A 26,195-nucleotide genomic window follows, 5' to 3' on the forward strand; every position below is an offset into this window, starting at 1 on the left:
AGGTGCCAGGCCAGGGTAGCTCCTGGGGGTTTCCAAAAGCCCAGAGTCTGGTGCAAGATCCCTTTTCTCCTTCCTGAGCACTGCTGGGGAGGACAACACTCCCCCACTGCCCTACAGCCCCACAGCTCCAGGCTGGCCTGGCCCACTGCCCCAGCCTGGTGTGTTCCCACGACCCCAGTTCACCCAGCATGTTCTGTGAGGGGCAGTGGGACAGCTCTGCCTTTTGTTTTTCCTTCCCTTTGTCTGTCAGTGCTGCAGGTTTCCTCTGCTCTGTCTCACTTTTGGGTGGAAACACAGCTTCCCTCCAAACTGCTGCAAGGGAGCATCCTCCTGCTCGCCTGCTGTCCTGTGCAGGCTGACTCAGAGCCCTTCCTGCCTGGATTTTGCACAGTTTCACCTCTTTCAGATGAATAAAGGCTCGACATTATACGCACTAGACGAGCGAGGGACATTAAGAATGAACTGGAACATAACTGCAAAATACAGCATGTCCAATCCAATTTTTCCTAGCAAATGAAATGGATCTGGCGGAAAATAAATACAGAACTTCCAGGAGCAGCGTCCTTGAAGAGCATTTGAGGGGGATGAAGAGATTTGAATGGATCAACCCTCTATACCTCTTCATATCCCTCCTCCCACCCTTAAATGCCATCTTTAACAGAAATAAATTAGAATAAACGATCAGCCCATGCCTCCTAAAGACAGGTGGCTGGGTAATATTAAAAGAAATGAATAAAAATTCATTTAATGAGCATTGTTAATTAAACCTGGAAATCAAAGAGGTCTGAGTTGTGGGAATTCAGAGGAAAAATGAAAATGAAGGGAGCTGTAGCTCGGGGCGGGAAGAGTGGAATTAAATTAACTGCAGTGTGGGGCTGTGTTTGTTGATGTCGCTCACACAGCGCGGCGTGCTGCAGCTGGGGGTGAAGGGTTTGTGCTCCGCTCCGCGTAAAACACGCGCTGCCAATGGAACGTCCCGCCCAGCCACGGGCAGCCGACACCCTGCGGGTGGCACGGTGAGACCGCGCGGACCCGCGGTGACACGCCACCCCACAGCCCGCCCAGGGTGTCCGGGAGCCGCGAGTGTGTGCCGGGCTGCGAGCGGCCGGGGGTGTGCGTGTGCCCGTGGGGATGGGCATCGCCGCTCCGCCGTGGCACCTGCGTGGCCGTGACATCGGAGGGACGGGGGGATGTCACTGGGGTCACTCGGTGCCGCTTGCCGTCTGCCCGGCTCGCCCCGCTGGTGCCCGGTGCCTCGTCCTGCCCCGGAGGGAGGGCTCAAACAGAGAGTGAGGGAGGGATGGGGAGGCGGAGGGAAGGCGGAGAGGCGGAGGGAAGGAGGGATGGAGGAGGGCGGAGAGGCAGGCACGCTGCCCGTCGGTGCTCCCCGTTCTCCCCCGGCTCTGTTGCACCCGGCGCCCGTTCTCCCGTCCATCTCTTCGGGCAGAGAGCCAGACCCGGAGCACCCCCAGACACTTGTCGCTGTCCCCAGTCCGGGATGCAGCTCCCCGCTCCCCGTCGGGGAGGAGGGTGAAGCGCCCCGGGAGGAGCCCCGAGCTCTCCCGGCAGGACCGGCCCCGGGCCCCGCTCCTGCCGCGCTCCCGGGAGGTCGCAGCTGCCGCCGGGGCCCTCGCAGCGCTCCCGGAGGGGCTCCGCACCCGGCTCGGGCTAATAAAGTCAAACCGTAGAGCATCTCCGCGGCCCCGCAGCCCGCCCGCGCTCTTGGGCTCTCCCGACCCTCGGGGCTCGCTCGGTGCGGCCCGGGGCGCTCCGCGGCAGGACCCTCAGGCCCGGGGCAGGGGACCCGGGGTGGCACCGGGGGGAGGGCGGGCTGGACCGTGCGACAGGGGACCGGGGCATCCCGACGGCGCGGGGGTAGCACCAGCCACGCTCCCAGGGGGCGGCGGGTGCCCCTCGCCCCCCGCCCCGCCCCCCCCCCGCCGCTGTCCCGCCGCGCCCGCTGTCGGGAGCCGTCGGGGCCCCGCGGGAGCGGGCGGCGCGTCCCCGTCCCCGCGCTCTGACGCGCGCTCCCGGGGCGGCGGGCGCGCCCCCGCCGCTATAACTGGCGTGCATGGAGTCGGGGCCGGCGCAGAGGAGCGGGCGGGCGATGGGAGACGCCGCTCCGGCGGGATAGAGGGGCGGAGACGGGGGCACCCCCGGGGCCCGGCCCGCCCGGGGCTTGCCGCGGGCCCGCACCGATGCTTGTGCACAGCTACCCGGGCATGGTGAGTGCGGGACGAGCCCGGTGGGGCGGGACGGGACGGGACGGGGGGTCGGGGACTGCGGCCGGGGGTCCGTGCCCGCCTCACCGCCGCTGTTTTCGCCGCCGCAGGACCGAGCCGAGGGGCTGCCCGGGGCGCCGGCCGGGGCCCGCCTGCCGCAGCTGCCCTCGCTCAACCAGGCGCCCTATGGCTCGGCGCCGCCGCTCTGCCACACGCCCGCCGCCGACTTCCAGCCGCCCTACTTCCCCCCGCCGTACCCGCAGCCGCCGTTGCCCTACCCGCAGGGCCAGGAGCCCGCTTACCCTCACCTGGCGGACCCGTACGCGGCGCTCAGCCCCCTGCACCAGCACCAGCAGCCGGCCTGGCCCCCGCAGCGCGGCCGGCAGGACGAGCCGGGGCTGCTCTCGCAGACCCACCGCGCCCTGGGGCTCGACCCTCGCCGCGAGTACCCCGCCGTGCCCCGCCTGCTCCACGGGCTGCCCGACGGCAGCCACGGCCTCGCCGACGGCCCGCTGGGCCTCCACGGCCTCGGCCACCACGGCCTCGAGGATATCCAGGTACGGAGGGACGGCGGGAGGGTGCCCGGGGTGGGTTGGTTGCGCGGGGACGGGGCCGGGTCCCTCTGCCTGTGCCACCGGGGACTCCAGGCCGGGACAAGTCAGGCCCCACGGCGTCCGTACCCCCGGGCAAACAGAAACACCGGGCCGGGGATTCCCTTTGCTGGGGCTCGTTGGTGCCCTCAGAATTCCTTCTGGCCGGGGGCAGCGGGGGGATCGGACCGTCCCCGCACCGCGGGCAGCCGGTGCCCGGAGCCGGCTGACGGCTTTTCCTCGGTGCTTTCAGGCCGTGGACGACGGCGGGATGAACCTGCTCGATCAGTCCGTGATCAAGAAAGGTAAGAAAAGCGCGGCGGCTCCGTGGAAAGCGGCCTCGGACCGGGCCCCGCTCCTGCCCTCGGGGCTCCCCAGCGTCGGGTCCCCCCGCGGGGCTGCCCCCCGCCCGTCGGGAAGGCCTCGCTGCTGTCCCCGCCGAGACTGAAACGAAAGCGGCGGGTCCCGGCGGGACAGCGCGCCCGCCCGCCCCCGGCCCGCTGCTCTCCCTCGGGCGGTACCGCGGCCGCCGCTCCTTCCCGGTACCGAAGGGCCCGGACGGGCGGACGCTGCTGTCGGGGAGCCCCGGGGCTCACCCCGCCGGCGGCCGCGTACGGTTTGCGTGGAAAGCCCGGGGATGCCCCGGCGGCGCTCGGCGCCAGCTCCCGGTGCTCCCGGTCCCGCCGCCCCCCGGTCGGAGCCCCGCGCCGGTGGCGGGGGAGGCAGCACGGGCCGCGGACCGCATCACACCGCCCCGGGCCGCGGCGGATCGGGCCCCGTCGGCGGGACCGGTACCGAGGGGAAGGACGCGTTTAACGGAGGCGGGAAGTGGCGCGGCTTTGGGGCCGGTGCTGCCCGTCCTTGCAGCGTCCCGCATCCCCACCTCGGCAAAACCCGGGTCTGCGGAGACCCCTCTCTGCCGCTCCAGAACCGGGGCTTCGCTCCGGGACCGGAGGAGCAGCCTTTCCCTCCGGGGCCGGTGCGGGGATCGGGGCTGCGGGCAGAGGTCCCGTTCGATCCCTGAGATCTCCCGCGTCCGGTTCTGCCCCGCACCCTGACCAGTCCCCCGCATCCCAAGGAGCCGGTGGGAAGAACAGCTCAACTCCCTAAAATATTTCTGTACTAAATTTTCCTCCGGGGCGTTTTGAGAGCGAGGAGCGGGGCGTCCGGTGCGGTGCTCGGGGCGATCCCCACTATGGAATATTCCAGCACTGCTCTTGGCTTCTCCCCGCGATTTTTTACAGAAATATGTGGATGGGGAGGACGCGTTTAACCGCCGAGCCCCGGTGCGAACGGGACCGCAGCCACCGGGATGGCTCGGTAACGTGGGCCGGTGGGTGCTGCGGCCCCGCAGTCCCGGCGCTGGTCCGGTCCCCGGTAACCGCATGAAAAACCTCCCGATCGTGCGGCTCTTCCCCAGCTGCCACCGCTCGTCCCGGTGCCCCGCAGCCCCTTTCCCTAGAAAAGGCTGTTCTGGGAACACGCGGCTGCCAGCGGGACATTAATGACCCGCATTAATTGAGCTTTAATCAGAACGCTGGAGAGGCGTTTCATTAACTATTCGGGAGTGAGGAATGGTTGCAAGAAGCTGAGGGGTGCGTGAGCCGGCACCGACCTTTCCTCCGCAGCTTGGAGCGCCCGGAACGCTCGGGAAATATCCCGCAGTGGGAATGCTTGTCTGGAAGTTCGGTTGGAGTTCATTGCGGGGTTTTCCCCTCCTTTTTCCAAAAGCGCCATTACTTAGAATTTTTTGTCTCCTGTCAGGAGGATTTGTCGTTGTTTAGTGTCTGGGGTTTTTGCCCTTGGAGATTCTCTAGTTCTCTAGTTTTGGAAAGAAAAAAAAAAATAGGAAAAATAAAATTAAAATATTTTTGGCTGAAGGCAGGAACGGTGCAAAAAAGCTTGACCGCAGCCCCTGTGCTCACGGCCACTTGTTCTTCCACGCCCGTTGTTGTTTGGGTATTTTTAAAATTTTTTAATATTAATATATCTTTTCCGTCCCTGTTTTTGCCCTCCTTATTATTATTTTAATTTTTTCTATTATTATTCCTGTGTTTGGAGCGCCAAGCTCCGAGTTTGCTGGAGAAATCGATAAATCCAAAGCCGAGAGCGTGTTTGTGGGGGGAGTTGTACAGCCGCACTGGAAGCGGCGGGACGGAGCCGCCGGGGCTCCCTGGGAGCGGGGGCTCCGTCCCGGCACCGCTCTGTCACCCACCCCGCTGCCAGGGATCGGAGGATGGGGACCGGAGCCGATGGCCACGCTCCCCTTTCCCTGCCCCTGGAAGCTCCCAAATGGGCGAGTTCATCTCTAAAGAAATCGGAGGAATTATGGAGGCTGCAGCCGGGAATCCCGGATCAAACCCCTCTGCCCTCCGCACGGCCCGGGAATAAATTCCTTTACATTCAGCTTTATTTAATTTTTTTTTAGAATGTATAAAATGTGGTCGTTCTCCCTCCGCTGGCTCTGTCAGCTCTGAGCTGTGTTCTGGAGCCCCAGCGGGGCCGGAGCCGAGCCCGGGCCCCCGCGGGTGAATGACACCCCAGGAAAAATAAAATTAAATTAAAACCATCTGAGGCAGCTCCCGGCGGGTCCCGGGCAGAACGAGCCGGAGGGAGCGGCTGGGCAGAAGGGCTCGAGGACCCCCTCTCTGAAAGGAGCGAGGGTAAACCTAAAAAGCGCAGTTTTGTCCTAAATCGCACCGAGATCCCAAATACCGATTAATCCCAGAATGAAATGGCCGTCGGACAGAAACCTGATAGAAATCTTTGCGTGTGAAAACAGATTTATCTCGCCTAATTAGTTGCCCAGATATTATTGCCTTGGTTCAACAAAATATTAATCCGCCTGCCCCAAACCCCCAAACCTCCTTTTAACTCCCATCCGTGGTGTCGCGTTTAGTCCCCGGTCGGAAGGAGCCCGGAGCGGGAGGGAAGAGCCCGCAGCCCCGCGCTGTCCCCGAGCCTGTCCCCTCCGCTATCCCGGGGTTTCGGGGCCATCCCCGCGGCAGGGGGGTCGCTCCCGGTGTCCCCAGCCCGGACGGGCCCCGGACATGCCGATGTCCCCCGCTGCCCGGCGCGGGGAAGATGCTGCCCGGAGCCTCGGAGCGCTACTTGGGAGCATCCCTGACTGTTTTCCCTCCTTTTCCTTCCCAAATAAACTTCCAGCCGTTAATATAATTCCAGGGATTTTGCGGGCATCTCGGAGACGCGGTGCATCTCCACCCTCTCCCCTCCGAGAGTTTTCCCCAGCCCGCAGCGCTCCGGCCCCTCGGCTGCAGGTAACCCCGAATGAAACAAGTGGAGGGGAAAAGCGGGGACCCCCATCCCGGGACCCCCATCCCGGGACCGCCATCCCGAGACCCCCATCCCCCAGTCCAGGCGGTGGCTGCGCGGTGCCCGCATCGCGGCGCGGGGAGCCGGATCCCGGCTGGAAACCGGCGTAAAAAATTCTCATTTCCACCTTTGCCCTCGGGGCTGGTTCTGGTTCGTTATCGCCGTGGTGATCCCCAGGGCTCTGGAGGCTGGGCACCGAGAAACCCCCGGTGAGGGGGTCCCGTTTGTTGTGGGGTGCGGTGTGTGAGCTGGGATTTCACTTGGAGCAGGGAGAGATGTGCTAGCTCTGAAAAACGGAGCATGAGTTGTTCCCCTGTGCTGTCATGACAAATGGGGTGATAGATTTCGTTTGGGAATTAAATGGATTAAATCTTGGATAGGGCAGCGGAGCATTTATGAATATCTTGTACCCCCATTTGTTCATTCTCCCTTTTTTTCCAGCAGTATTTCAGAAATTGTTTTCTTTGCCTTTCTTTTGTTGTTGTTTTGTTTGTGGTTGGGATTATTATTATTATTATTATTATTATTATTATTATCATCATCGTTATCATTATTATTATTAATTTTACTTTCCCTTCCAAGCATTTATATAAGACCAGGAAATATTAGACTGGGAAACATTAAAATCAGCTCTGAAAAACTTTAGCTGGGGCTCTGGCTGCTTTAGTCTACAGCAGCTCAGGAATTTTTTGCTCCACTCACCTGCTGCCCTGATGTTTAGATACCCAGGTCAGCTACCGAGGTCTGGCTGTGAGAGAGACCCCCCAGAGATAAAACCGGGGACTCAGCAAGTCCCAACTCCTGGCGCAGGGTGTGACCTTCTGGTTATGAAATCAAGCATTTAGGTCGTTGTGCTCAGTAGCAAAAAATCCTGCAGCTTGGTTGTAAAATAAGGAGGGGTTTTATTGCTTTCACATCCTTTTGGGATCAGCAGAAGGCTTCTGGGAGAGCCTTTTTATTACAAAGAAAAATACAAATCTCTTTCCCTGGCACCTGGGGACACGCAGGGGTGCGGGAGCAGCCCTGGCAGCGGGCAGGAGCGAGCTGGGGCCCTGTGGCAGCAGGAGCAGGGTGAGACACAGGGGCCCGTGCACCCGCTCGCGGGCACGAGTTTTGGCTGTGGCATTTTACAACCTGGAGTAGAGACAGAGCAGGGTGTGACCAGCGTGGGCTCACGCTGGCACCGAGGCGCGCACAGCGCGCGTCCCCGGGCCCCGTGCTGGGGCAGTGGGACCTGGTGCTGCCACTGTGCCTTGTGTTTGTGGGTCTGGTGCTGCCACTGTCCCTCATTTCTGTGGATCTGGTGCTGCCACTGTCCCTCATTTCTGTGGATCTGGTCCTGGCTGCTGCCGCCCTCCCTCATGTTTGTGACTTGTTCCAGCTTCCATGCGAGGCTTTCGAGCCGCTCCGAGGGGCAGCGCTAGCGTTTCTGCTCAGGAATGTGGACCTGTTTGGCTGGATACTGGACAGGCAGATGGAAAGCTGTGCCTCAGAGCCCACAGTCAGGAATATTGCAAGAAGTAGCTGTCACTACTAAGGAATGCAGCAAAGGAGGGAGATTAAGACCGAGATCCTTAGATCCACTCGCCACCGCACGCGAGCTCCAGGTTTTGAAGCTTCTCAGCTTCTTCTCAGGCTGCTGGGACTGGTGGGATTGGGACACCGGCATGACAGCAGCAGTGCCATTTCTCCTTTGTTTTGGTGCAAGGAGGAATTGAGCTGTAAGAAATGTAAGAAGCCAGATGTGGCAGGGGAAAAAAAAAATCCTGAAAGAATGGTAGATTAGATAAACATCATTTCCTGTGACGAGCAAGGTAATAAATGAGGTCATCCTGTAAAACACCTGGGGCTGTGAAGACACAGCTTTTATAGGACTGTCCAGGGCCGTGGGTGGAGGTTCTTGGCTTCCAGTCAGCTGCAGGGTGCTGGGCTCTCTGGGGAGCCCTCCCAGCTCTCTGCAGCTTCATCTGCGGCGGTAGTTTGCCTGAGTAGGAAAAGGGGCTCACCCGGGACAAGCCGGGTCTTGACTGGAAGTTTTGCTGCCTTAGTGCTGCTCATGAATGCTTTAAAGTTTCGACAAGCCCTCGCACACACCGGGAGATAGAGCAGCGTTCCTCAAAACACAGTCACACCTCGCGAGCCCCGCGCTTCTCCCTCGCGCGCGCACCGTGCGCGGCAGGAACACCTACTAATCAAACAGAGAAACTTAAAAGCAAGTTTTTGCTCTGAACTGCATCCAGATCACCATTCCTCCATTAAAATGATATTTTTAATGTCCTATAATTGCACCAGGATAAGCCCAGGTGTGTGTTCATGTGAGATAACACACGCGGGTACCGGTGAAGGCGCTGGGCTTTGTCTCAACCTCCCCAGTGCCTCCCAGGCATGTGTTATCTCCAAGTTTCATGTACCTTGTCATGACTTACTGTTTAATTAGATGTTTCTAAATGAATTTTTTTTCTTTGTTTGAAATAAAGAGCAACTCTTAAAGGGTAGGTTCAGGAAAGCCAGCTTGGGTTGTTTTTCGGCATGTGGCTTGAGCCAAAGGAGCAGCACCTCTGCTCTGGGAGGAGAACCCAGGTGAGGCTTCTCCATGGACAGCACTGAGCGAGCAGCACACACATGTTGGGCTTGCTCTGGAGCACCTTTCCCTTCATTTTGGGGGCTGTTAGGTTTTTTTTGCAGTTTGGTGGCCACTGTCACATCACTACCCTGGCTCCCACAAGGGCTACTTCATCCACAGGGGGACTGGCAGCAGGACAGCCTTGGCCAGGTGACACTGTGGTGTTTGTCCCTGCAAAGGAAGTGGTGCCAAGATCTAAATTTGTGTGACAGCACAGGTACCTGCCTCACTGGGGTCCTTCAGGACAGCACAGACACAGGCACACCCACAGGAACCCATCAATGTCACTCCAGACCAGGGTCACACTAAACCGGCAGCAGAGCAGAGGCAAACACAGACTATTCCTCCCAGTTTAATATTCCAAGATACATGACCTCAGAAAAAAAAATGTTTGCAATCTCTCTTAATTATTTGAAGAGCCTAAATGAGGTTCTCTGAAGTCCTAGACTAGCACTCTAACCACTAAACCATCCCACCCTTTCCTGTGTGATCCAGGGAATTACTCACTCTTGCTGTCCTTCCATTTGTTTGTTTATTTTAATTCTTAATGGAGGAACTAATTAGCAAATCTGGATGTGATGCTTGGAGCTGCTGCGTGCTCAGCTCTCATTTCCCTGGCCTGTCCCCAGCCCAGCTCTGCCTTCCCTTTGGTTGTGGTTTGGGGGGAAAGGGCACAGAAGCACACGGGAGTGAGAGGGAATTGCTAGAAAAGAGCCCAAGGTACCCACTGCAATTAAACAGCCCCAAAACACAGCATGGCAGGAGCTTGGGGCTTGGAGCAGCACAAGAGGAGCTGGGAGCAGGTTCACCTTCGTGGCTTAAAAATCCATCACAGTGTCTGTGGTGCGTGCTTGGGATTCCAGCCGGGCTGAGTCTCCCCACCCTCTATCTCAGGCATTTATCTGGCATCAGTCACCAGAGTGCCGAGGCGCCAGGGAGAGAGGGATTGGGTCAGGCCCTGCTCCCTCCGGACTGGTCAGACAGGTCCCAGGGAGCAAGTGGTGTCCCCAGGGCTCCCTGAGAGGCCCAAAGTGGCCACATGTGTGGGAGAAAGCAGAGCCACCATCGCAGGGCTGGAGAGGTGAGAGCAGAGGATCTGACCCAGGGTGCTTAGGGAGGTTTCCAGCACAAAATCCCAGTTAGCGAGAGATGGGGTGGCTGTTGAAAAACCATCATCAGAAGGTTTGTCTCAGCAACCCAGGGCATCTGAGCAAGGAGAAGGAAAAGCCTTTTTTGCTGTGACAGTGGGTGAGCAATCCCTGTCCTCAGAGTGATCCCTGGACACGCCGGCAGCTCCGGAGGAGCCGCTGAACCGAGAGGTTCTCGTTGCTGTGGTCAGACCCAGACTGAAACCCCGCCAGCTCGGCGGGCTGGCAGCGAGCTCAGTACGAAGGGAAGAATTTTTTCTGTTATTATTCATGTCTAATCTTTGCTGGACGGTCTTTTGCCCTTCAACAACCTGAATAGATTTAAGAAATTGACAGGAACATCACCATGGCTTCCACGGGATCGGCCACCGCTCACCGCGATGTCACAGCTTTGTTCTCCCCTTTTAGCTTATGGAGATGCCAGCCACACAAATTCAGATGCATCTGTAGGGAATAGAGGGAAAATCTCCCCTGCATGTTGTTGTGAAATGGGTTAAAGTGTTTAAACACATAAAGATCTCATAGACTGGGTGCCAAAGTGTTTGTGCTGCTAAAGGAGTAAATTTGGGGTGGGTGATGCTGCAGGCAGAGTTATGGAGTGTGTGGGGCTGGGAGCACTTCTGCAGCACAGCCAGGGGTGACATTGGATGGGGAACTTCCCTTGGTGTCAGCATGGGGCACTATGGATTTCCAATCCCTCTGGTTTAAATCCTCTGTCTCTCCAGATTCCCGTTTCTAAACCTGCTTGGTTTGTGCTGTGAAACATGGATTCTATACAGAATATGAACTGAATTTTAAATAATTATTCAGTAATGGAAGTGAAATTGAAATAGTTAATTTTCTAATGTAGATGTGGAAGGGCATAGCTACAGATTCAGAAAAAGTAATTTAGAATCAAGAGGGAGGGAAATAATGTGACTAAACTGACTAAACTGACTTCTCCAATGAAGTCGCTGCATCGGGGTGGCTTCCAACCAACAGCACAGGAAATATCTCCAAACACTTTGTCACTCAAAAGCAGAACCCAAATAATTTTCATTCATTCCCTTTAAAGGTTCAGACACCTGAGTTTTACTATTTAGGGGCACATTTTAATCACTGATGTTTGGTGCTTTCCAGTGAAGTGTTTCTGCAGTTACTGCTCAGGCTGCGACATCAGGGTTCCCCAGACAGCAGAATCCACTCCATGAAATGAAGCATGGAAAGGAAACATGTGGGAACTCACCACAAATTAATTGTGAGCAGTTCCCAAAAAACTGACAAACTATTCTGAACAGCAGCGTATTTGAGGTCGGGTCATTCCTAAATGGTGAAGCAGAAAATGCATTAGCTGAAATGATCAATTGCAAAGCACTTTCTAGTCCCCTTCCCAAGTCCTGCAGGAGCACAGGGGGCTGAGTAAATTCTAATTTTATATCAGCTGGCCATTCCTATCAAAGCATGATGTACTCAGCAGGGACCACTCTTAATCAAGCCATTGTACCCATGGGTTTGGGGGAGTCTGAACCTTCCTGCTCCATCGATCCATCCCAAAGCTCCCCAGGAGACACCTGCAGTGACACATGGCTGGAATTCACTGGGTCAAACAGAGGTACAGAATGAAAAATTGAACTAATATCACATGGCAACTTCGTATTTCTTTCCCAACCTGATGAATGGATTTGCATGGGAAACAAAATGTTAAGTATGGGAGTTTTGCATAGGCATGAGACCTCTCCTGATTAGCTTTCTCATGGGAATAGATTGAGGTTTTATCCCTGCTCTCCTCTGAGGGTCCGAGATTCATTTCCCTATCAGAGCTCATCGATCTCGAAAACCCACAGATAAAACCAAGATTCTTTCCATCCTTCCATTTGAAAAGGCCGATGATGGTGGTTCCTAGAGAGGCTTTTTGACGAGGGGACTTGGTTCAGGTTGTGCATTCGAGATAAAGAGAATACCTGTATAATCCCCTCTGGGAAGAGAGGATAATTACAGACTGCGGGTTTGAAATACAGCTGATGGCTCTGACCTCCTTCCCTGGACCATCAATAAATACCTCTCTGCTGAAACACCAGGAAATTGGTGCAGCTGAACTCTGCAGCATCTCCTCCCTGAAAAAGAGCTTTTAAAGGGATGGCAGGAGCAGCTGCCCCTGGCTCACGCCCACATCCAGATATTTTTTTATATATGTATCTCCATCTTATAATTTACATCGGAGACATTCAAAGGAAGGTTAGATGAGCTCACGGGCAGCTCTTCCCGGAAGACAACAGCTCTCTGCAGCACTTTCATCAGAGGCTGCACACAAACATCCATCGGGAGAGCAGCGGGACCCCGGCCAGGCAACAAACCGGGGGGCTGGGGCTGTCACCGCTGCACCCGCATGGAACCAAACCCTCGGCACCTGCGGCAGGTTTGGAAGGTGCAGATGTGCCCTTGGCGGGCAGCACGGCGCAGATCTCTGCCCCGCAGCCGTGCCCGAGGCAGCCGAGCCCACCGGGGCACGGCCCTGGAGAGGGACGGGGGCTGAGAGGCTTTGGTGGGGGCTGGAGATAGAGCTGCTGTGCCTGAAGATGAGCGATGGCTTTGTCCCAGGTTGTCTCCTAAGGCGATTCACTGCTACCTCTTTAAAATGCAACCTCGACAGCAGCGCACTCCCACTTTTAAAGGGATGTCGCAGTAAAAGCTCCGATATTCAGGGATTCCGCCTTACCGAGGAAGAGAATTTACCTGTAGTGTATCTGGAGAGAGAAGAAAACAGACTTGGAAGACGGGCAGCGATTTGCATGTTCCCTCTGGACCTGTTTTTCCCCTTACAGCACCCCGAGGTCCAGCTGGAAATGGAACAGAACAAATAAAACCACGATAAGCAACTCAATATCCAAGTACCACAATTTTTCCTGCTTACAGATAATTTTGCAAGCAAGCAGCACATTTCTCCTATGGAAACGAGTCTGTACTTCGTATTTTTCTCTTTTTGTAGGCAAAGTTTCTTTTCCCTTAAACCCAAAAGCCGATGGTTTGCTGCCAGCCCTGAGCAGGGACACCGGCTCCCGCAGCTCCCGGCAATCCCGCATCGAAGAGTGAGCCGGGCTGCAGCTGCACCTTTTCCACCGAATATTTACACTTCAGAGCGCCCATTTCCAGGAATCACAATGGTAATTTCACCCACAAACTTTGGTGAACAAAGATGAGGAGGGAGAAGGAATGCAGGAGCATCCTCAGCCCGGACCGTGCTCGAGAGGGAGGATGAGGAGGCGCAGGGTTGAGGATCGCCAAGAGACGGAAATTCTCCAAGGTTTTCTAGGTAAAAACCTTTGAAGAATGGGTTTGTTTTGCTCCTTCTTTTTACCTCTCAAACTCAAAAGCCAAAGGATCCACCTCTGCAAGCCAGAAGTGGCAGAAACGTTGTGCTTTCTTTTGGGATGCTTTGAAGGCATGAGGCTCCTTATTCCATTCGCTGGATTCACAGCCGAGCAATCCGTTCAGCCGTGTTTTTGTCTTTCTCCCGGCTGTCTCTGAAAAACCCTCAGGGAGAGAAGGCTGTGACATCCCATCCCACGGGCTGCAGCATCGCTGGAGGTACGGGACTCCTGCTGTTCATGGAATTGCCTTTCCATCGCCTGCCTGCTCCAAGGGGCATCATCACATCCCGCGCTCAGGGGCTGGACCAACTCCTCCTGGTGCATTCAACACCCAAGGACTTCTCACCTGGAGAAATCTCCCACCAGAGGTTACTTGGAAAGTTTTAATTGGGTATCATAACATCCCTCCCAGGTAGACATTATTATATTATTATCTGCAATTTGTTGCTGGAGACAGTCAAGCCCAAACTGGGATAGTGACTTGTTCTGTGTCATAACACAATTTCATTCTGGCTGTGCCAGATACAAAGAGATAACCCCAGGCAGGCAGGGTGTTCTCCAGCTCAGGGAAGTCAAGGGATGGAACCCTTGGTGGTTTTGGACACCAGGACTTGTTTGAAATCACTCTCTGCATCAGGGTTTTTTGAGCCACAGCAAATTAAGTTGTGGGAGTTCATTTTCTGACAGTTACACCAGGGTTTGTTTTAAAGACAAACCAGAGCTGACTCAACACAAAAGGCTCCTCTGGTGGGAGATCACAAACCTTGAGGTTCACAGGGAAGATGGAGTCCCATGTACCTGCTCCAAGCACAGCAGCAAATGATTCACTGGGAGTTTGGGTGTCTCCAGTGCTGCTCACACACACCTGGAATACAACAGGTTACAAGTGGCACCTGCCCTGTGAGGTTCAAGGCTGCAGCAAGAGGCTGAGTCTGATGGAAACTCTTCCTGTGAGGTGCACAGCAGAAACGAGCATCATTTCCCTTCCCACACTCAGCAAGATTCTGCTGTGTGCCTGTCACTGCCGTGCTGCCCTTCTCCAAATCACCACAGCACCAGGAGCCAAGATGATGGGGTGACAAACTGCTCAATTTCACAGCTTCCTACAGAAAATCCAGAGCTATGAAAACAGAGGCTGTACATAACCAGCCTGCAGCACAGCACTTCCCAACACTTGGGCAACAGATGAAGCCTGGATTGCTTAGAAGGGCATTCCCACAGGCTGGAATTGCACACACAAAGATCATGCCCATGTACCTGAGCTGTGGTAAATCATTTAACTTGCTCTGTGCCTCAATTTTCCCCAGCTGCACTAAGGAGCTGGCTTGAGTCAGGAGCGAGTTAATGGCTTTGGTGGCTGGTGTGTACCAGCACTGAGGGTCAGCAATGTGTGAAGCCCTTTGAGGTCTGCCAGCATAACCTTATTCCTAAATCTGTTTTCCCTTTCAGATCTGACCCCTCTGACCTGTGCCAGTGCTTACCTGTGTCCAGCCCACCTGCAGCATCCTCAGGGCAGGTCAAAATGTGTCACAGGGGCTTTAGTTTTTTGAAATCTGCAGCCAAGCTCACCTGAATTTGCAGATTTAGAAGTAGCAGGATTAATCTGAATAAACAACACTTCTATGGGGAAAACCCTCTCAGAAATGCCAGGCAGTTTAAGAAAGGAGGAGGACAGAGTGAAGCAATCAAGCATCAATAAATAATAATTGATAAATAACAAGAACTGATAACAAAGATGACCTTGCATTCATCAGGAATGCTCTGAGCAGTTTTTAAAGGTCTAAGGTTCCCCTTTCTTTGGATGAATCAACCCAAACTTGTGCCCTGCCATTTGTAGCTTCCTGGGGTGGGCTGGGGTGACCCAGGGGTTCCCCATCCTGCTCACCAGGCAGGGCTGGAGGTGTGGTTGTTTGGGCACCAGCATCCAGCTCTTCCCCATCACCCTTTGCAGCGTGTTGGCGTGTCACTGTGTGCACGAGCACCTCTGGGATGTGTTTCTGTGTTTGCATGGTCAGGAGCGGGACCCGAGCCTGCCCAAGCTCCTGCCAGGGGCACGAGGGAGGGAGAGCCGGGTCACTGTGGGAAAGGTGATGTCCTACTCTGCCAAAAACCGGTGTCCGATCCCGCGGAAGGCATGACGAGCGCAGTGACACGGCGTGACACTTCTACCCCCAGCTGCACAGCCGCATGGGCGGCTCTCAGCCCCTCGGCTGCTCCTTTTCTCTGTCCCTGCAGTCCCCACTCCCCCCGGGGCTGCTCAGCGCTCTCCCCTCAGCGTGCAGCCCCGTCTGTGCTCCGCAGGGTCGCTCCTGTGCGCTGTCACCGGGAGGAGCCCCCGGCACCGTGCGGCGGGAGCAGCCCCGAGCGCTGCCCGGGCTCGGGGGGCTCGGGGGGCGCCGGGGCGGGGGCTCTCGGCCGTGCCCGCAGCGCTCTCATGCTTCCTTCTTGTCTGCAGGCTGGCTCAGGTGCTCCGATCACCTGCTGCTTGCGGGAGCAGGGAAGCAGCAGCTGAAGATCGAGGGGGACTTTTGGTTTACTCAGATGGCAAGAGACAATTTTGGTTCCCCAAAAGCCAAGGAAACAAAGCTGTCAGGCTTTAATGGTAGCTTGTCTCCCTCCTGCAGCATGTTTATGGGCAAACAAGCTGCAGATCAGACCAGGCAAACAGCAGCAGGTGAGGCTCAATAACAATAATTCGTGATTAATGGCGAATGTGGCTTTGTTTATTCTTGTTGTGTTGAGGCAACGCTGTCTGATGGATGCTGCAGGACTCCGGGCCCGGCTCAGCTCCCAGCTCTGCTGCCTGCCCCGTCCCTCCCTCACATCCCATGTGCCCCGGGAGGGCACAAGCTCTAGGTGACACAGCCACCCTGTCCCACACCTGCACGTGCCCAAAGTGACGGGGCTGTGGCCTTGGCCGAGGCTTCGAGGCAGGAGAGCAATGCCAAAATGCACGCTCAGTGCTGGTGCCTGCCTGGTGTGCTTGTGGCACAGAGCTGGGCTTCACCCTTCACAGCAGTCAGCTCCAGGGCACAGCTTTCCAGGGATTTGTTTCTGACGGTAGCATCATGCCTAAAAGCTCCAGTATGTGTTTCCCAAGTGTTGTGTCTCCATGCTGCACATCACCATGGTCCGTGCCTCCCTGCCACTGCCTGTGGGGCGTCTGGCAAACACAGAGAGGGATCCAGCCCTTCTCCTTGGGCTCTGGTGTTAAATCACACTGGGCTTGCCTCCTCCCCAGACGGGGTGTCCCATGGGTGTGTGGTGAGGCACGAGCCCTCTCCCTGTCCCTGCATGGCTCGGCTGTCCCTGGGGTGTGCACAGGTCCCTGGCCACGCATGCGGCTTGCGCGCAGCCACAGCATGATGGCAGGCATGCAGGGGTGTACCCAGACAGAATGCAGGTTACAGGGAGGATCATGGATGCACAGCTCTTCACACCACGCTGCGAGCAACGCCTGCTCCCCAGGGGAGCCTGGTTTGGGGGTGGCCCTTTCTGCAGCAGAGCCCCATGGCTGGGACCCTGCAGGGCCTCACGGCTCAGCAGCACTGCACGGGTATTTGCAAACCACGCTCTGACTTTTGATTTTAAGGGATCCCCTGGAGACTAACCTAACCTGTTCTGGGACTGCGGAAGAAAGCTTTGAAGTTGCTCCTTCCTGGAAATAGTTCTGGTTTCCTACGTCTCAGGGGGACGTTCCTGTGTTTGTTCTGCCCTGAACCAACCTCAGTCATGGCAAGCACTGACCACAGCTGCCAGCTCCAGGAGGGCATCTCGCCCTTTGCTCCCTGACTTGGTGCAGGTTCTGTGCTGGGAGGAAACTCCACATCCTTCAGCTCCTTTCCATTCATCCCTTAGTCTTAAAACATGAGTCATTTTTGTGTAGCATGTGCTGATTTTTATTGCCGTGCTAGCGAGTCGTGGAGCTGGATTTACAATATGCTGATTGTAACCACCCCCTCACAGGTCCAGTCCATGCACCCTCCCTGGTTAATCCTGGGCTTCTGATTCATTTTGGGCATATGTATTTCCTTTATAAACCAGCAGTCACTGCTGCATTACTCGCAGGAACCATCTGACTGTGGAACAGTCATTCCTGAGGAATAATGCCAGGGCTGAAATGATCTTTGGATTCTTTCAAAACCTGCTTTTTTTAAACCCTGAATTAAATTGGTTATTTCAGAGCATAAAAGCTCTGGTTAATTATGCTCTGATTAATTTCAGAGCATAAAAGCCAAAGAGAATTGGCACAAGTCTCACCCACAGTTTTAACTTATAAACCTTTATTGTGTCTAAGAACATTTCTTATGGAATGACAAATGGAAAAACCGAGCCCCTTTGGCCCGGTGTGATGCCACAGACCCAACAAGATGCTGCAGTTACCAGTGCCTGTGTTAATTGACTTTTGCCCATTAAGCAAAGGGAAGTTTGTGCTGGATTAATTGGGTTTGATCTTCTCAAGCTTCCTTTAAGCCAGGGATGATGAAAGTTTAGGGCTGTGGCTATTTGTGGGGTTAATCCCAGAGCTGAAGGCAAAGAAACTCTTTCCCCTGGTTCCTGTGGGCACATAATGGAAGCAGAGCTCTCGGCCAGCCCAGCTGGGTTTGGGGCAGGGAATGGAGGTGGTTGGTCCTGCCTGGTGGGATGCAGTGGGTGCTGGCACAGAGCTGGGCTGCAGCTGCAATCCCTGCAGAGGACTGGCATCCCCTGCAGTGGGACCAGCCACATTTTGCTCCACGGAGCACCCAGAGGGGACAGGGAGGGCAGCTGGTCACAGGTCCAGCCAGCCACACTGTGGACAACCCTCAGTCTTCCAGGAGACCAGCCCAAACCTTGGCTTTAATTACAGCTGGGCTGGGAGGTGTGGGAACGCAGGCGAGGGCAGCGTCCAGGCTTCTTCCTTCCCTTTAACCTTCATTTAGTTTAGTTTCATCACCCCACCTCTCACTGAGGAAAACAAGGAACGAATGAGACACCCCAGCAGCCGTGCTGCTGTCTGGGAGGGGCTGGAGAGCTGCCTGGAGAGCCTGGGTCTCTCAGCCACGGTCTCCTCTTGTCTCCCTCTCCCTTGTCTCCAGTGCCCATCCCCTCGAAGGCCAACGGCACCAGCATCCCCACGCTGGCCATGAGCAAGGACGGCCTGATCGGAGGGGTCACCAACCCCAACGAGGTGTTCTGCTCCGTGCCCGGCCGCCTCTCCCTGCTCAGCTCCACCTCCAAGTACAAGGTGACGGTCGGGGAGGTGCAGAGGAGGCTCTCCCCCCCCGAGTGTCTCAACGCCTCTCTCCTCGGCGGGGTTCTCCGCAGGTAAGCTGCCCCAAGCTCTGTGTTCAGCTCTTGCCTCAGATAAAGAGATGAGAAATTCTTGTGGTACGTTAAGGAATAGTATTTTTATTGCTTTTTCTCCTTTCCTTTCAAACCTCAAAGCTTAAATTAGGATTATTGCTCTTTTAATATGAATTATGTGGAAATTTATTTTCCCTCTTTGTTCTCTCTTTTCAGAGCCAAGTCAAAAAATGGGGGTCGGTGTTTAAGGGAAAGGCTAGAGAAAATTGGGCTAAATCTACCTGCAGGAAGGCGCAAAGCTGCCAACGTCACCCTGCTCACATCCCTCGTGGAAGGTAAGGGTGTCTCCCTGCTCCCGTGGAGGGTGGAGCTCCAAAACTTCCATCCCCTTAACTTCCAGCTTTCCAAAAACCAGAACTCTTAAAATATGGAGTGCTCACCAGTGAATGAGCATGGTAATGTCCCTGTGTAAGCCTCCACGCTGATTCAAGAATGTGTCCTTTTAAATGAGCAAATTTTGGGAAGGCAGCAGGCAGAACACAAATGAAACCAAGGCAGCAAATGTCCAAGAAAATGTGCAAGCACTGTTCCCCTGCCTGTGGTAGGAGGTTGGAACTGCAGGATCTTTAAGGTCTTTTCCAACCCAAAGCATTCTAGAAGTCAATGCTTCCATGTCTGTTTTCCAAAACTCAGCCATTTCTGTTGGATCAGGTGTGGCCCACAGAAAAGGGCTTCTCATGGGTGCCAAGCAGGACTGTGAGCATCCTTCTGGCTGGAGCTCAGGGTATCCCTCATGCCTTTGAGCTGTTTTTAACAGCTGGGTCACAGAGACCAAACCCAAAAAAAGCCTGAACAAAGCTGCCAAGAATTTCCCAGCTGCTCTGCAGCCCCGTGTGCCCACCTAAGGCACAGCTCAGGTGCTTCCAACCATGCCATGCTCAGGCAGCATCCCAAGGTCAGGGTCATGTCGCCTGTAAAGAAGGAAATGTCCCACATCCAAGTCCTTCCCTCCTCCAGGAAATGGGTGAGACACCGAGGAGATGTCAAAGTGCTCTGAGGTTTTGCAGGTGGAGCTCAGGTGTGCAGCAGGCACCCTCAGAGCTATGGAAAAGGTGCTGCCCTGGCAGGCAGAGCCCTGCCCAGACATGTGAGGTGCCCCTGCCTCCCCTCCTGCTTCTCCCCACCATGGAAATGATGATGTTGCCTCTTCGTCCTGGGAGAAAAGCACACGGGGATGCAAACAAATGGAATGACAGCTCTGCCTCCCTCCGAGCTCAGGAATCCATTGTGTCCCTGCCCAGCTCGGTGCAGGCAGCTGCCTTCGGATCCTGAATAGAAAATCACCCCCATTGTCGGCAGCAAATTAAATGACCCGCTTCATTAGGCGGAGGTTGTCACCCAGGGCAGTTGGTTCGTGCTGAATGAAAGGCTGATTTCCATGAAAAGAAAAGAAAGAAAAGAATGAAGGAAAGAAAGGAAGGAAGACATGTACAGTTTGATTTCAAGTGGCTGCTGATGTTTTGGTTCCTGCTTCCCAGCTCACAGTAAATAGGAGTGGTGCTGTGTGTGTTTGATGGATATAATTTCCTCCTGCTTCTAAGCACGATGGAGCCAGGGGATGTTTCACCCAGAGGAAGGTGCTGCACTGCCATCACCCAGCACACACAAACTGGTTTGTCCCCCTCTGCCCCAAACACACTCTTTCCTGAATATTTGCTGTCTTGGCTTAATTTCTTTTCTCCTCTCCACCTTCCTGAGGTCTAATCATTTAAAAGAGCCAATGGATGGGGTCTTGAGTGCTAATGAGATATTTTTTCTTACACTGACCCACAGCCACTCATAGAGATGGGGAGGAAGTTCCCGGAGAACCCAGGGAGCACCAGGTAGAAATATTCCCTTGGGAGTCCTCTCCATGTACACCAAGCACTCACTCTCTCTTTGGCAAGTGCTCCATGAAAGCACCTCCAGCCTGGACCCAGGGGAGCAGCAGGGCTGTATTTGCACTCCAGAAACATCCCTGAGCTCTTGGGAGGAGGTTTGCCCACAGCCAGGCTCTTGCTGTCCTCCTGCCCACCACAGCCCTCTGTGGACTTGCCTGCAGCTTCTCCTCCTCAAGATCTGGCTCAATGTGTCTTTAACACTAAAGCCAGAGTGTCCTGTTCCCCCTGGCACCTCTGTAATCCAGCATCCAAATTGCCTTTAAAAAACATTAAAATGTGCAGCCACTCACACACTCCTGGAAGAAATAAATCCTGGCTCTGGATCCAGCCCTGGCTCTGCCATGAGGTCACTCAGCTCTTTTTTATTATCCCAGTATCAGTTTTTCAGCAGTCATTCCTTTCTGTCTGGTTTTTTTTTTTAACACACAAACAACTGCAATTCTGATTCTTTAGGTTTACCTTATTTGCTCTTTCTCTGGAGGAGGAGATGAAGTGGAAAGTACTGTTGTTGTGTGGGAAGCAGAGACACTTTCCTGTGACAGGACTGAGCTCGGGGAGCCGGGCAGGCAGGGATGGGATCTGGGTTAATGCTATTAGGATGGATGGCCTAATACGTGTGAGCAGCAGGGGGGCCAAGGCAAATTAGCTCTGCCTGCCCGACCGGGATTTCGGGTGTTGGGCATGATCAATTGCCATCAGCTCTGATTATTTCCACGGGGACGCCTGGAGATGGATCAATTCCATCAATGGGTGGGCATTTCCATGGGGTGATGGATACGCTGCCTGCACGTCCAGCCCGAGGGCACTGTGGGGGATGTAACCCCCTGCCTCCTGCCCCTTCCTCCTGCCCCTGCCTCCTGCAGCCTCGGGGCTGAGCTCACTCTGTGACCCTCCAGTTTCCCTTTCAATCTCTTCTCAATTTGAGGAAGCCAAGTAGGAAATTTTGGAAGAAGTAGGGAAAGATGCAGCAGGGGATGTTCCCAAGTAAGAAATGCCTCTGCTGTTCTTCCTTTTGCAGCAGGTGCCCAGAGTCACTCCTCACCCTACTCCAAGGCCAGCACTGTCTTGATGCTCTTGTAAAATGTAGTAAAGCAATGTAGTAGAGCTGGCCCTGGCCTATTTGGCCCACACGGACTAATTGCCTTATAGATGAGAATAAGAACCTCAGTGGTGTTTGTGCAGCAAGAGATGAAGGTGGGGAGAGCTTTTGGGTGCCCACTGAGCCAGGGAACGGTGCCAGTCCCACCAGGACTGAACCCCAACAGCGAGATGGCTCTACAGGAGTTCCCAGTTCCCAGTTCCTTCCCTGTCCCACTGGAGATGGCTCAGTGCTGATGTCCCTCTGTCCTGCTGGCAGGTGAAGCCATTCACCTGGCTCGGGATTTCGGCTACGTCTGCGAGACCGAGTTCCCGGCCAAGGCGGCGGCAGAGTACCTGTGCCGGCAGCACTCCGACCCCACGGAGCTCCACACCAGGAAAAACATGCTGCTGGCTACCAAGTGAGTGCAGAGGGCAATGAGCCACTGCGTGTCTGCAGCCTGGGAGGGCAGCATTAGCCCCCAGGCTTTGCTTTTCTGTGGGGAAGAGATGGGCTCACACTGCAGGAAGGTGTCCACAGCTGGGACGGCCTGCATGGATTGAAGGGTTTGTTCCTGCAGGGATTGAAGGGTTTGCTCCTGCAGGGATTGAAGGGTTTGCTCCTGCAGGGATTGAAGGGTTTGTTCCTGCAGGGATTGAAGGGTTTGTTCCTGCATGGATTGAAGGGTTTGTTCCTGCATGGGAGAGGGTGACCCAGCCCTGGAGAGCATTTTGGTACTGCCTCATGTGCCCTTGCAAAGCATGGATTGAAGGGTTTGCTCCTGCATGGATTGAAGGGTTTGTTCCTGCAGGGATTGAAGGGTTTGCTCCTGCATGGATTGAAGGGTTTGTTCCTGCAGGGATTGAAGGGTTTGCTCCTGCAGGGATTGAAGGGTTTGTTCCTGCAGGGATTGAAGGGTTTGTTCCTGCATGGATTGAAGGGTTTGCTCCTGCAGGGATTGAAGGGTTTGTTCCTGCATGGATTGAAGGGTTTGGTCCTGCAGGGATTGAAGGGTTTGCTCCTGCAGGGATTGAAGGGTTTGCTCCTGCAGGGATTGAAGGGTTTGCTCCTGCAGGGATTGAAGGGTTTGCTCCTGCAGGGATTGAAGGGTTTGCTCCTGCAGGGATTGAAGGGTTTGCTCCTGCAGGGATTGAAGGGTTTGCTCCTGCAGGGATTGAAGGGTTTGCTCCTGCAGGGATTGAAGGGTTTGCTCCTGCAGGGATTGAAGGGTTTGTTCGTGCATGGGAGAGGGTAACCCAGCCCTGGAGAGCGTTTTGGTCCTGCCTCATGTGCCCTTGCAAAGCTGGAGCAGCTGCAGTGGCTCCAGTTCTGCTCTCAGGAGCTTTCTCCAAGCTGGAGCCAAAAACTCCCAGTGGGGAGGTGGCTGTTGAGGCAGGGAGCAGGAAAAGAACCCCAAAATACACCCGGAGAAGTTATGGATCAGCCCCACAGCTGAAAGCATTTAATGCTGGGTTGGATGAAGTTCTGAGCAGCCTGGTGTCCACACCAGCGGGGTTGGAACTGAATGACCTTTTAGTTCCCTTCCAACCCAAACTGTTCTGTGATTCCATGACTGTGTCCTGCAGCTCTCCACGTGCATTTTAGTGACCAAACCTCTCTCTTTCAGGCAAATTTGCAAGGAGTTTGCAGACCTGATAGCCCAGGACCGCTCTCCGCTGGGGAACAGCCGCCCCTCGCTCATCCTGGAGCCCGGAGTGCAGAGCTGCTTGACTCACTTCAGCCTGATAACCCACGGCTTCGGGGGCCCGGCCATCTGTGCTGCCCTCACCGCCTTCCAGAACTACCTGGTGGAGTCCCTCAAGGGGCTGGATAAAATTTTCATGAACAGCACGGGGAACGGGCACACGGCCGGGGACTCCAAAGCGTCAGACAAGGAGGCGAAGCATCGGAAATAACAGCGCTGCCTGCCCCGGTGGGAGCTCCCAGGGCACCAGGGGCAAGGAAGACCCAGAGCCACTGTTTTCTGAACTGCCGAGCTTGAGCGTGGGGGGAAACCCGCAAGGCAAACAAAGAAAAGACAGGAGAAAAGAAGGCTTAAAGAATTTAAGAAGAAAACAGTGCTAATGGACGTAGTGAGACTGAGGGAAGCCAGGCTGATGGCTTTGGGGTTTTGCCTTTTTTTTTTTTTTTTTTTTGGTAACGTGGATGCAGGAAGCCAAGTCATGTGCAATTTGATTTTATTTTGCTTTTTAAAACAAACCCATAGTGAAATCCTGACGTGCTCCAGGAATTTGTTCCAACTGAAAAACTGAGAGGAAAGAGCAAAAGCCTCATCAGTGCAAGACCCAGAGCAGGAGCAGCCGAGGGCAGGGGGATGGAGCCCTGGCTCTACCTGGATTTATCCACTGGTTTTGAGGCAAACACCCAGGAAACCTTCAATTTCCCCACCCACAGCCCAGCCCTGACACCAGGCCAAGGAAAACTGCTGGCAGAACTGCTGTGGATTTAAAGCAGGCCCAGGCTTTGTTTACAGCTTCAAACTGAGACTCACTGTGGATTTTCCTGTGGGCTGAGGAGCCCCAAGCCACGAGGAACAACCTCACAGCCAGCAGGACCCAGGGCAGGACCGAGGGGAGCCCCCCTGGCTGCTGCCCTCCCTGCTGGGGACCAGGCAGGTGAAGTTAACCCAGGACTAAACAAAACTCCACAACCCACAGATAACAGCACACAAGTTTCTAAGATTAGTAATAATAATAAATAAAGCACAAGGAGCAGAACTTGAACCAGGCCAAACGGAACTCTTCTAAATCTGTATATATTTATTTATGTGTAATTAAAATCTGAAAGTTTTAAAATGTCCAGTGCAAGTTATTTATATCAAATTGAGTTGGGTTTTTTGTTTTGCTTTTGTTTTTTTGTTTGATTGTTTGTTTGTTTTGGGTTGGGTTTTTTTCTTTTGAAAGATGAAAATCTTTGGATTTTCTGCCATTAGAAATGGGAATGAAGTTTTGGATCCACCAAACTGTAGCATGGACAAGCTAGGCTGTGATGATGATGACTCTAGAAGTTCTGCAGGATTTTGTACTTGCTGTTGTTTCTCTTAATGCTGCAATAGATGTACAACACCCACACCACAATGTCATTCTCATTCTCTTAATAAACCTCTTTTTATTTGAAGAAAGCACCTCCATCGTCTTTGTGAGAAGATCCTTCCCCTCTGCGGTTGTACCTTGAAAGGGATTATATAGTTTATTATATGGAAATGATATAAAATGGCATCGATTTAAGAAGGAATTCTCCAGTTTCATGGCTGGGGGTTGAGTGCCCAGGGGTGGCAGGAGCTGGTGTTCCTGCCTGCTGTCCCCAGCCCTCGTGCTGAGCCAGCTGGCGCCAGGGCAGATGAATGAGTTTGCTGATGTTTCAGAACTACTCAGGGTAGTCAAATCTAAACCTGTCTGTGAGGAGCTGCAGCAGGACCTCATGGTATCAGTGATAAAACAGAAGATAAAAGAGCCCCACTGATCTCCAGGCAATGAAGCTCCAAATTAATTTTGTTCGTGGCGTCACCACGAGCAGGACTCTGCACCAGCTCCCAGAGCTTGGAAGTAAACACAAAGGGAATGGTCAGAAAAAGGATTAACAAAGCAAAAACCAGATTATTGTGTTGCTCTGTCCTGAATGGCACTGACAGATCTGGTAAATTCCAGAACTCAGGTGGGAGCAACTCCCAAGGGAGGCAGGACCAAGGGCTGGAGCTGCAGGAGGAAGCACATGAGCAGGATGTGACAGAGGTGTGGAAAATTGTGGGATAAAAGGACACAAACAGGGAAAGATGACACCAAACCAAGAGGCAGGACACCCATGACATGGTCAGGAAGCAAGTTTAACTAAATCTTACGTGCCTCAGGTAAGAAGCTGAGACTTTTCATGGAACAGGTGTAAAAATGGCTTTTGACACAACGCAAGAGAGTGATTTTAGGGAGCCTCCTACACATCATTGCCCCTCACAGAGGAGCAGCTGCAGGGGCTGAGCTCTGGCAGCACTCCCTGCATTGGACTCTTCTCAGAGCTGCACCCCACAGGTTTCTCTGGAGGTGCAGAACAGGCTGATGGTAATAAAGGAAAAACCCCAAATAGTCCCAAAAGAGACCACAGGAGGTTTGAAACACAATCCTCCATTTCAGGAAAGTGTGAAAGGAAACATTTAATGTCCTAATATAATCTGTGGGGATGGCTCAGCGTCAGAAACTTGCATCTAAATATTCCCTTCAAAGCTTCGGGAGGCATTTAAATTGGGAATTGGATTGGAAAGGTCCCTTGGTATGAGGTTTGTGAAAGCAAAGACCTAAATGACGGGCTCTGCAGGTCTGGTTTTTCTCTGGACCTTCCTAAAGGAAGAGCCAAGAAACAAGGAGGAGTCAGGGAGCAGAATGGAAATAGTACAGACACATCAGAGGCTTGTTTACACTTCAAAGCCAGTTTGGATAATGCAGGGCGTGAGCCAAAAGCACAAAAACTATTCCTATTTAAAATTATTCCAAAGTAGGAGTGCCCTGTTCTGCATCAGCATAATCCACATTTAAATGGATTATGATAAAGGAGAGTAAGGTGCTTTTGTGCTACAATACAGGTTTCCCTACATGGGGTTATTTAGGATAACTATCCTG

At 54.3% G+C, this 26,195-nt stretch overlaps 1 protein-coding gene across 2 annotated transcripts; it reads left to right on the plus strand.

Moving 5' to 3' along the window:
• Nucleotides 1-2,084: 2,084 nt before the first annotated feature.
• TFAP2E (transcription factor AP-2 epsilon) lies at nucleotides 2,085-23,713 on the plus strand. 2 transcript variants are annotated; one of them, XM_039729264.1, is made up of 8 exons: nucleotides 2,085-2,225; nucleotides 2,333-2,779; nucleotides 3,066-3,117; nucleotides 15,719-15,937; nucleotides 18,342-18,570; nucleotides 18,766-18,884; nucleotides 21,847-21,988; nucleotides 23,195-23,713. In XM_039729264.1, exons 1-8 carry the CDS (start codon nucleotides 2,199-2,201, stop codon nucleotides 23,481-23,483), a joined length of 1,524 nt encoding a protein of 507 aa, XP_039585198.1. In that variant the 5' UTR covers nucleotides 2,085-2,198; the 3' UTR covers nucleotides 23,484-23,713. The 2 variants fall into 2 exon arrangements, with proteins under 2 accessions (XP_039585198.1, XP_039585199.1); XM_039729265.1 differs by lacking the exon at nucleotides 15,719-15,937 and having other exon boundaries at nucleotides 23,195-23,709.
• The last annotated feature ends 2,482 nt before the right edge of the window (nucleotides 23,714-26,195 follow it).

This window comes from Passer montanus, unplaced genomic scaffold, assembly GCF_014805655.1.
Source record: "Passer montanus isolate IOZ18808 unplaced genomic scaffold, ASM1480565v1 scaffold68, whole genome shotgun sequence".
Classification (NCBI taxonomy): Eukaryota; Metazoa; Chordata; class Aves; order Passeriformes; family Passeridae; genus Passer; species Passer montanus.